Source organism: Botryllus schlosseri, chromosome 3 (assembly GCF_051294905.1).
Source record: "Botryllus schlosseri isolate E-star chromosome 3, Bs_hap1, whole genome shotgun sequence".
In the NCBI taxonomy this organism is placed as follows: Eukaryota; Metazoa; Chordata; class Ascidiacea; order Stolidobranchia; family Styelidae; genus Botryllus; species Botryllus schlosseri.
In genome coordinates this window covers 19,591,841-19,603,571 of record NC_137238.1, presented here as the reverse complement: position 1 = coordinate 19,603,571, position 11,731 = coordinate 19,591,841, and the positions used below count along the sequence as shown (strand labels likewise).

The following is an 11,731-nucleotide window of genomic DNA, read 5'->3' as shown; positions in this document are numbered from 1 at the left end:
GCTTAGCTAGTGTGACGTCATATTGACAGACAGTATGCTCATAACTCATTTTGAAATCCACTAGGGGTGCTAAAGAGTATCCGGAATTTGGGTCACCGAAATATGGTAACCCTACCTGAGTGTAGTCCAAATGAATAAGAGATGAGTCGTGCCGAGTACATTTGCGAGTCAATCGCCGTTGATCAATTTATTACTTCCCAGTGTTGGGATCATATCACTATACCATCGAGCCACGAGTCATCCCGAGTCATTGCACATTTTGACTCGAGTCAAGTCATTCGATTCTTGAAGTTGACTCGGGTCAAGTGAAGTCACTCGATTTTTCCAGGTGACTCGAGTCAAGTCGAGTCAAATCAAGTCAAGTCACGAGTCAAGCCAATTCAAGTCAAGTGGATCATAAGAGGTACGAGGCATAATTACGTCATCGCATTTTGATAGCTGTTTGAAAGTTACCATTTATTTTGATTCGAAGGACGTTAGAGTTACATAAACAAGCAAAATGGCGTCATATCGCTCACGCATACGTAGAACTGCTAAATCATGTATAAGTAGCCTAACTGCATAGCCTCAGTCTATATCAGCCAAAATAGAGAATAGAATACGAAACCTGAAAAACGAATTGATATGAGCCCATCCTACTCACCCGTAAGATATAATTCAAGCAAGCTGTAAGCTCCGATCACTTCGTTTGCTGTCTATTTATTTGTGATATAGGAATTAATGGAGGCTCTGTACCACGCACAATCATTGAGTGATTGCTCAGTCTCACTGGTCGCACCAGCGCATCGCGCACAATTCGAATATATGCAAGATCAGCCATTTTTATCGATACCGTAACTTTGACTTAAAATTGACTCGTAAATTTGGTTCTGAGTCACTAGTCAATCCACATTTCTGAAACTTCGAGTCAAGTCAAGTCAAGTCAAGTAATTGCAAAGTGACTCGGGTCAATTCAAGTCATGCGATAAAGGTGACTCGACTCATCCCAACACTGCTACTTTCCATTACAGGACTGTGGAGTCGGAGTCGGAGTCGGTGGAGTCGGAGTCGGAGTCGGGGTAATTTTCGCTTGATGGAGTCGGAGTCGGAGTCGTGTAAACTGTAATAGCTGGAGTCGGAGTCGGAGTCGGAGTCGGTGGGAAAATACTGACTGGAGTCGGAGTCGGAGTTTGTGAGAATGGCTATGATTTCGACTCCGACTCCGACTCCAACTTCTCTATCATGAAAACATTTTCAAAGAATTTTCAATATAATTTTTATGTACCACCAATCACTGTTATTATTAACCATACAGATCAGCTGCGGCCAGCCCGTGGCACGCAGGCCAAATTTGGCACACGAGAAGGTTTGGTGTGGCCTGCGAGGTATTCTCGAAATTATTTATGACATCAGGTACAATTGCAAGGCCAACGAAAATTTGGTTAGCATGACCGAGAAATTTGATGATGACTAAAACAACAGTTCTGACGTATTGACGTATCCAGGGGTCAGCCACATTTATCCCAGATCTTCGTATATGACCATGAAGTAGAATGTTTCATAGCAGTTTTATTTGACTTGAAATTTTTCTCGATACTTCGCATGATCCATTGTCACTAGATTTCTTGCATTCAGTATTTGAGCCCCCTTTTGAAAATTATAAATACATATTCTTCACAGAATTGAGTCTAACTATATTCGCAATTAGGAGATACGGCTTCGCTTGTGCACTCGCAGCGAGATCGTCGACAAAACATTTGCACAAAATGGTAGAGGCATGTTCACTGATACCATCGATTTGCTATATCTAAACGTCGAATAATCCTGTCCTTGCCAAATGAACCCAGTGGTACACAGATGCGACCCCCAATGTATGTTAGCGACATATATATCGATATAGCTATGGTACGTGGACATATTAGCATGCCACACAATAGCAAGCGACATTTGAGCATGCGACACTTGAGCATAGCGACTTTTGGTCATGGCGACTCGTGGGCATGTAGACATATCAGCACAGGGACATATTAACATGAGGACATATTAGCATGGGGACACATAAGTATAGGGACACATGAGCATGCGATACATGAGCCTTGACGACACATGAGCATGGGTACACAAGAGCATGGGCACACATGCGCATATGGACACATGGGCATGGGGACATAAGAGCAAATGTGCACATGAGCATGGGGTCATGTACGCATGCGACACTTGAGCATGCCACACGTCTACATGCAGACACTTGAGCATGCGACAGGTGGATATGCAGACACTTGAGCATGCGACACTTGGGCATGCGACATTTGGGCATGCGACACTTGAGCATGCGACACTTGAGCATGTGACACTTGAGCATGCGACACTTGAGCATGAGACACTTGAGCATGCGGCACTTGAGCATGCGACATTTGAGCATGTGGGCATGCTACACTTGAGCATGCGACACTTGGGCATGCGACACTTGGGCATGCGACACTTGAGCATGCGACACTTGAGCATGCGACACTTGAGCATGCGACACTTGCGTGTCTTAAGCGACTTTTGAGCATGCGACACTTGAGCATGTGACCGTATAGATTTGTCTGAAAAGCTCTAAATATCACGCTAAAGCGATAAAGGTTGTCATTGCTCCACATATATTGGAATCGTTTACACGTATCAGACGAACTAAAAGAATATATCCTTTTGTGAGACGAAAGCGATTGCAAATTCGCATTTCGACACGGGACTTGTTATATTATTTTAGTTTTACGTGCCGTGGGTGGGTAGGGGGGACATTAGAGTTGGAGGTGGGTTAGGGTTATGATTAGGGTTAGGTTAGGGTTAGGATTAGGGTTAGCTTAGGGTTAGGATTAGGGTTAGGTTAGGTTAGGGTTATGATTGGGGTCCATGTTGGGGTTAAGGTTTCCCAAGATTAGGGTTGGCGGGATGGATATTAGGGTTGGTTAGGGTTAGAGTCAAGGTATCCCAAGATTAGGATTGGGGGTGATGAGTATTAGGGTTGGGAGGGGTATATTAGGGTTGGTTAGGGTTAGGGTTAGGGTTAAGGTATACCAAGATTAGGGTTGGGATTGATGAGTATTGAGTATTAGGGTTGGGAGGGGGGATATTAGGGTTGGTTAGGGTTAGGGTTAAGGTGTTAAGGTATCCCAAGATTAGGGTTAGAGTTAGGGTTAGGATTAGGCTTTGCGTTAGGGTTACGGTATCCCAAGATTAGGGTTGGGGTGATGGGTATCAAAGTTGGGAGGGGGGATATTAGGGTTGGAGAAGGGGAGATATATCATTTTCGGACTGGTATAAATCCATGATTTTGACGCTAGTTAACTACACACTAAGCAATGACAAATGCTCAAGTGTCGCATGCTCAAGTGTCGCATTCTCAAGTGTCGCATGCTCAAGTGTCGCATTCTCAAGTGTCGCATGCTCAGGTGTCGCATGCTCAGGTGTCGCATGCTCAAGTGTCGCATGCTCAAGTGTCGCATGCTCAAGTGTCGCATGCTCAAGTGTCGCATGCTCAAGTGTCGCATGCTCAAGTGTCGCATGCTCAAGTGTCGCATGCTCAAGTGTCGCATGCTCAAGTGTCGCATGCTCAAGTGTCGCATGCTCAAGTGTCGCATGCTCAAGTGTCGCATGCTCAAGTGTCGCATGCTCAAGTGTCGCATGCGCAAGTGTCCCCATGCTCATTTGACACCATGCTAACATGTCACCATGCTCATATATCACCATGCACAAGTGTCAACATGCTGAAGTGTCCCAATGGTTATGTGCCCCCATGCTCACTTGGTACCATGCCCATGTGCAACCATGTTGATTAGTCCCCATGCTAATGTGTAACCATGCTCAAGTGTCGCATACTAATATGTTTCCATGCCCATGTGTCCCCTTGCTCATGTTTCACCATGCTGATATGTCCCCATGCGCATGTGTCCCCATGCTCATGTGTCCCTATGCTCATGTGTTACCATGCTAATGTGTCCTCATGCTATAGCGTCGCATGCTAAACTGTCGTTTTTCATTGTGTCGCATGCTCATATGTCGGGCAACCATAGCTATAGCCTAATTCAGTCGTTATCTTGCAAAAAAATTTCGCGCTTCGCGCGACCAATGCCTGATTGCGCACTGCACAGTTGGACGACATAATGTTATCAATTTTAAAGCGTAGTAATATAAGTCTTGTTTGCAATGTTTCATAATTCGGTTCGCTCCTACCGACGACTAAAAAAAGGTTATCAACATTCCCGTAGCCCGCGCTATGGCTCGTAAATTTCAGGTGTCCCTTTCGCCGAAAAAGTTGCCCACCCCTGATATAGATAAAAGACATTACTTGCAAATTACAACTCAGTTGCAAAGGGGACGAAAATCGCAAGATGCGTTTTCGCGATGCAGTCAAAATTGATGCAATTTTTGGAATTATACCATGATACTGTGACAGAGAAAATGCATCGGCTGGTTTTGTAAAATTGTAAAAACATGTAAATATGACCAAACGATGCTTCCCATTTGACAAAATTAAAAATATTTGTAGTGTATAGCTTAGCTGTTTGGGTCGAACAAATGATTAAGAAAGACTGCAAGTCCCAATCCTTGAATACTTGATTAAGTACATGTAGACTAGACATAGGCTATGGTCTTTGACTACTTAACTAAATTCCATTTATGACCAATGTCTATTACTAGTAGTAAGAGTGTTTGTGCTTGTAATCAGGATAGTGTGTAATGACAAAATTAGTAAGTTCAATTTCTTTATTAGTTGCTGAGTCATACGCAAGAGCTACACTTGGATTTTTTATCGACATTTTTATTATACAGGATTGGATATCTGCCATATTTGAATGATTCATACATTTCAGGATATTAGAGAGTCCATGTTACAAAAATTTGAATAAGGAAGGATATTTAGCAAATCTTTATTTCATGTTAATTGCATAGTGGATAATTCGAGCTGTGCCACAATGAAACAATTCAGCATGCCGCAGTTAATCATATATTTGCATATGTTTAATGGTTGTATGATAGTCATTCAACCGACAATGTGGCATATAATCTTCGAGGTAAATTGATAATAATGCTGGAGTCGGAGTCGGAGTCGGGAGTCGATACGTTCAAAGACCCAGGAGTCGGAGTCGGAGTCGGAGTCGGTACGTTTAAAGACTCAGGAGTCGGAGTCGGAGTCGGAGTCGGTATATTGAAAATGTGTGGAGTCGGAGTCGGAGCCGGAGTCGGTGGTAAAATTTACCGACTCCACAGCCCTGCTTTCCATAGGCCTAATTAGGGTTACCATATTTTGGAATCGGGAAAGGAGGACACTTTTTACAAAATTTTCAGACTTACAATTCTGGAGTAAAATCCGGAAAAATGGTAAATTTACCACGACATTGTGGTTGGTTGACTGAAAAAAAACAGGACTAGCCTCTCCGGCCCAACTCTCGAAATAACAGTTTCTCTTTCACATTTTACATTGATTGACTAAAAAAGAGTCGTCGTCGCTAACGTTCGAACCACGAATTTCCTGTTTAGCGTCATTCATGCCCATTTTCACTCGATTCCGTCCATCATCTTAGCTCTAAAAGCTGTAAAGGTGGGCGAATTGCCAAAAAGGAGGACATTTGGCCGTCATCGGAAGACATTTTCAAAAAACCTGAAAAAGGAGGACAAATCCTCCTAAAGGAAGACGTATGGTAACCCTATCAACCCTACTACTTTTTGGTGCCCGGCAAGGAAGCAATCCTCGCGATCGCTGTAGGGCGGGGGAGAATGATTCGAGTACTGCAATGATTCAAGTAGAGAAGCGAGAGATTATTTTTTCGAGTACGCCTATTGAAACTGCCCCCTCCTTAATTATATAGATTCGATGCTATACTATTTTCACTATGGAAGGCTGTAAACATCTACTGGTCGCTTCGCAGTATTCGAGACATGTAGTGCAGAGCTACGTACATTGGTGTAAATAAAATATGTGAAGTCGTGATCAACCCAATGCAGGAGCATTATGCTACAAAGTGCAATGAAATAAGTACGGTAAAAAAAATCAAATAATCGCGATAGAGATTATAGAACTATTCTTTACGGTCAAATAAAAGGTATATTTGAACTTTCCACGTGATTCATACTGTTGGCCACGATGACTGATACTATGGTCCACTTGACTCAGGTACTCGATTTTGACCAGCCCGATGACCAGGATAAATAATTGAAGTTTGGTTCGTCATGGTTGAGTGCTATCGTTTTCGCGCATTTCGATCATTTCGAGACAGCTTTCGCCGTGGGTACGTGCTGACTTTTCCAGCCCGATTACCAAAACGTTTTTGCGAGGCCTTTTATTCGCCCTGCAAGGCTTGGAATGGCATCCGAACAGTTAGGCCGATGCGGGCACAGCACTGTAAGAGTTTACGACAAAATATTGCTGTGGGGTGGACGCGGTTTTGATAGCGACAAAGTGTGTGTTCATGATCTCACCAAGAGAGTGTGGACGTATTTACACACCACAGGTGAAATCCCACCGAGGCTTTCCGGATCATGTTGCTCACTAGTGGACGGTAATTTACTTATATTTGGCGGTTTTGTTGAGGATGTTCGCGTTAATTCTATGTATTCGTTGGACTTGAGTGTGTATGTCTGGAGTAAGATCATTCCATCTTCCAATATACCTTCGCCGAGAGACAAATTTGGAGCTTGGGTTTATGACCAGGAAGTAATCTATTTCGGCGGTTATGGGAGCTCACCAACAAGCGAAAATGTCAGAGAAGGCGAATTTGTGCCGAATTATGAAGAAATCGGTCCTGGATTATGTGGTTGGAACAATGATCTTCTTTCTTTCGATACAATCTCGAAGACATGGAGACCTTTACCCCATTCAGTAACGCTGACTCCACTACCCCGTGCTGCTCATCAATGTGTTAAAATTAGCAGCACGGAAGGGGTTCTGTTTGGCGGGCGGCATAAAAATCGACGCATGAACGATTTGTATACTTTATCTTTATCTACTAGCACTTGGTGCCACATAAACTTGTTAGGAGACTTGCCGGAAGGAAGGTCTTTCCACAGTCTTACTGTGCTAGATAGCGCAAATATTTTTGTATATGGCGGATATAATACCGATAGTCAAGTTTTGGGCGATGCGTGGGTCATTAATACTTGTTTGCAGCAATGTCATGAAATCTTGTACGAGAGAAATGCGACTGGCCGAATGTGGCACACTGCGTGTCGTGGGCTATACGACGGAGAAGTTTTAATATTAGGCGGTTGTGGTTACTTCCCTGTTATATATGATCGTGTCAAATACTTTCGATTGGCTCCGCTGCCTTTAAAGCAAATTGCTCTTGAAGCAATAGGCCACCATAGAGAGTCGTGCGGAACTTGGAACGACATGCCAAATGAGATACAGAACGACATAAGACGTAAATTGGAGGAAACAGAGAACTGATTTTATTTAATGATTGCTCCTTCAAGTATCACATAGTTTCATAATTTCAGGGTCGGAATCAATGGGTGCGATATTACTCTGTTTGCCGGCATTACATTAAAACCAATGTAATTGTTAATGGTAGTTGAGATTTAAAAGCATCCTCTTAAATGGATTTATGTATATTTCTGCGCTTTATTGACATGAGAAATCATGTTGGTTTATTGTGGTAAACTTGGCAAAATCTGGTACTGCTTACGTAGGCTTACGTATTCTTTGTCTTCTCTCTCCAGAGTCAGATATTTGTGCGGGCCTACTATTAAAATGCTGATTAGGATTATTCTAATCCAAGGTCTGGTAAACTACGGCCCTCAACACCGTAACACCACATAAGCCTCAAGAAATGTAAAAATATTGATAAAATGCGCACAAAAACTCAAATTACTGTTGGTACTTGACTAAACTTTTTCTAAATATATTTCCACACGATAATGATAACTTATATTCTTACCTTAGTATTTTTTATATTCTATTGATGGCGGGATAGCCCGACCTCGAGGCCCATGCATTTTAAAAGGTTTCAATTACTAAACAATCACATAAAGTGAATTACTTAATTCGAACCACAAGTGTGATTTTAGATTAACAACGCGGGCAAGTTCATTACTTTTAGTGCTGTACCTGGTAAAACGATTCGCTAGTGTGTTAGATTCGTTCTTTGAATGTGTAGGAGTATCTATATTTATAATGTCTATACGTGAGTATCGCTTTCGCAACTACATTCATTGCAGTAAAGAATTTATTAACTCGAAGACTTTTCGTGTTCCCCTTATCGAGAGTTATACTATACGTCCTAGAAGCATATTTGAAGGTAACAAACTTGGTTATGATACTGCTGTGTCTTGCTGGAGGTAAACTAAAAGTACAATAAGCAAATTTATGAACAGAATGCCGCTCACAGACTCAAATTTACATCCAGTTCTAAGAATCGGTACAACCGACTTTCTTCCCTAATTTTGACAATGAGCACGACCAGCTTATAAATTTTGGTAAATGTGTCTGGCACGTGTACGTTATCATATCAACGTTTGGTTTGTTTTTGAAATACAAATACATACTCTTTGTTTAAATTGTAATTATTACCTATTGCAGTGATATTGTTTTGGTTTAGGCCAGTCTCTGTGCCTAGTCTCCGGTTCTGCATCTATTTCCCACGATTTCACAATGATGGCGTTTCAACAAATTTCTACAACTCTCTTTATTATCGTTGTAATAATTTAGACCAGTGTTCAGCAACCTGTAGTTCGTCAGTGCAAAGTTTGAATACTTTTTTGCAAGTTCAGTGAAGTTTCAGAAGCCAGAACTATAGTGATCAAGTTCACAGAATTTCTTTTGAGGATCATCTTAATCTATTTAATCGAACTGCCTTACCTGGCACCCTTCGCTGACTGTATAGCGTATGAGATCTGCGTTAAATTATCATTGTTGATTAGTTGTTTTTTTAAAAACTTTTTTAGACTTGCGTACTGTTAGTATATGCTTTGACATTGTCTATGCAGCTGTTATGACATCATATATCGCACCGAATATATTATCTATTGTAATTTGGATATAAGATGTTAAACAATTGATCTTACTATGAATTCTTATATTTATCAAGCATTGGTAACGGTCTAGTCTAATAGTATACAGAATGAGTGGAGGTATTTACGGTGGCGATGAAGTAGGCGCCTTGATGATTGATGTCGGCTCGCACTCGGTACGAGCTGGCTATGCCGGCGAAGATTGCCCAAAATGCGTGTTTCCGACCCACTTCGGATCACAAGCGGTCGAAGCCATGGAGGTCGAAGGCGAAGAAAATGCAAAGCAAGAAAAAAAGCTGCATTTCGGGTCGAGCGCTTTGCTGACCCCGAGAAAAGACACGGAGGTTGTGACTCCTTTAGCGGACGGCATGATCGAAAATTGGGAGCTGTTCGAATCGATGTTGGACTACGTCTATAAAAGAGGGATACAGAGCGAATCGAATGTCCACCCTGTACTTTTCTCCGAACCTGCTTGGAATGTGCGTAATAAACGAGAGAAGCTGACAGAATTAGTCTTCGAAAAGTATAACGCACCTGCCTATTTCTTATGCAAATCGCCTGTGCTGTCTGCGTTTGCAAACGGCCGGTCTACTGGAGTTATATTAGACAGCGGAGCTATTCATACTACAGCAGTTCCTGTGCACGATGGGTACGTGCTAAAACAAGGCATAGTGAAATCGCCGCTGGGAGGCGACTTTATATTGATGCAGTGTCGCGAAATGATGAAGAATTTGAACATCGACGTTGTGCCCGCGTATATGATCGCTTCTAAAGAAGCGGTGAAGGAGAATTCGCCTGCCGTTTGGGAGCGAAAGAAGGATTTACCGGAAACTACGGAATCGTGGAATAAGTACATTATGAATCACACTCTGGAAGATTTCGCGGCATCTGTGCTGCAAATCGCCGATGTGCCTTACAGCGAGCAGAACGCGGCATCTATGCCTCAGCTACACTATGGTTTTCCGAACGGATATCATCAAGATTTCGGGCATGAAAGAATGCGCGCTGCCGAAGCCTTGTTCGATCCATCTCTCATACAAGGCAACTCAATGCTCGGCGTTCCCCATATCGTTTCGTCATCCGTCGGACTCTGTGATGTGGACATTCGGTTGGGATTGTACAGCAGTGTGATTGTGACCGGGGGGAACACTCTCGTGCAGGGATTTACCGACCGGCTGACGTCTGATTTGTCGAACAAGACGCCGCCGAGTTCGAGGTTGAAAATCATAGCGCCGACCAGTTCGATTGAAAGGAAATTTTCGCCTTGGATAGGCGGTTCGATACTGGCGTCGTTGGGTACTTTTCAGCAGATGTGGATCTCAAAACAGGAGTATGAGGAGGCCGGCAAATCTTGCGTCGAACGGAAGTGTCCGTGATGCGCTTGTGCCTGACTGATATGCCGGAGCGATAAGCTGAAATGCTAATTTCAGTGGGACTCTGCTACATTTATGTAATGTCATGTTTCAGCGCCACTGATTTACCACATTTTGTGGATATTTGAGAGTAAAATAAACGGGAGCTATGAAGCAGAAATACTTGACATACAATTTCGGACATTGCAAAGGTCTCGGAGATAGGTAAATATCTGTTAGACTCACGTTTTTTATGAAATACCTCACTTCTTGTGAACTTAGGTAGATATGTGTTCGACTGCCTTAAAGACAATAGCCAATTTGCGATGAATTTATATGTGTAACAAAATCCGATCATATTTTGACTCCTCGCCGAAATGATCTGTTTCGCTGCACTGACCGGTTTATGAGATTTTAGAGGATGTGTAGTCGCAGGCCTTCTTTCCTCTACTGCATGACGTGAAGTTGCGTCTTTGACTTTGGTTGTAGGACACACAAGATAGGCTACATACATGTCAATGAATGTAGACTGTCATTGACTGGTGCTCTTTACTGTTACCAATGATAGGCTAAATACCGATTGCTGCCACGGTGATGTGCATGGATTTGGCACTGATGATATTTTATAGGCTTCTTGTCCTCGCCGCCTTTATATTGTGCTCATTACTCGCATTATCAACCCAGATTTGGAGACATTTTCGCCTATGCCTACTTCTTTCTGGATTTCGTATCTTCATGTACTGCCTCACTCAGAAAAATTTGTCTATTCGAGGGATTGTCAATTGCCTTGGAGGAATGTGTGGTTGGATCACTTGGATGGAAGCCCAGTTGATTTGTGTAAACTTTTTATATCTTGAAAATCTGTCCCGCCTATAAGTTAGGTTATTTGTCTGTTATTTTTGTTCGGACAGTTATTGTAGTACTACACTACTTAGTCAAAGATGAAGCAGATAATGTACTACATGCAAAGTTTCTTACGATTTCTATTGTGACAAAAACTTGACGATTCTGAACTTACGTTTCACGTCTCCTTTGGGTTGAATCGTGTGATTTGGAATGTCCAAAATTTTGTAAGTTTTCACAATGGATATTGCAAGATCCTTGCGTGTAGTGGATTGAATGTTTCATTTCAGGTTACCTGTATGGTATCCCATTAGGAAATTAGTAAAATTTAACGTCGTAGACTCCCTTTTTCTCCCTCTGTTATCGTGAAGAAGAGAAAAAATCTTACTTGCCTTCAATAAACATATCTTCTTTACAAAGTGAAATTAGCAAAAGCGAATGCTTCTAATACATGGGTAATTGCAGTATCTAGGATTGCACCATTTTGGGGAGCCCGATACTAACGTTGTTATCGATGCAATTATCATGTGATCTTATTTTTGATCATCTCGTTCTTTTTACTAAGG

At 42.3% G+C, this 11,731-nt stretch overlaps 2 protein-coding genes across 2 annotated transcripts; both read left to right on the top strand.

Moving 5' to 3' along the window:
* Positions 1 to 6,216: 6,216 nt before the first annotated feature.
* Positions 6,217 to 9,046, top strand: LOC145435987 (kelch domain-containing protein 2-like). The gene has a single exon (XM_080313280.1). The coding sequence runs from the start codon at positions 6,326 to 6,328 to the stop codon at positions 7,406 to 7,408; it is 1,083 nt and encodes a 360-aa protein (XP_080169406.1). The 5' UTR covers positions 6,217 to 6,325; the 3' UTR covers positions 7,409 to 9,046.
* Positions 9,041 to 11,730, top strand: LOC145435983 (actin-like protein 6B). Its single transcript, XM_080313273.1, has one exon. It carries the CDS (start codon positions 9,081 to 9,083, stop codon positions 10,344 to 10,346), a length of 1,266 nt encoding a protein of 421 aa, XP_080169399.1. The 5' UTR covers positions 9,041 to 9,080; the 3' UTR covers positions 10,347 to 11,730.
* Position 11,731: the final 1 nt, after the last annotated feature.

Bases quoted from the DNA above. Each gene is read 5' to 3' on its own strand.
- LOC145435987 (XM_080313280.1), top strand. From the start codon at position 6,326: ATGGCATCCGAACAGTTAGGCCGATGCGGGCACAGCACTGTAAGAGTT.
- LOC145435983 (XM_080313273.1), top strand. From the start codon at position 9,081: ATGAGTGGAGGTATTTACGGTGGCGATGAAGTAGGCGCCTTGATGATT.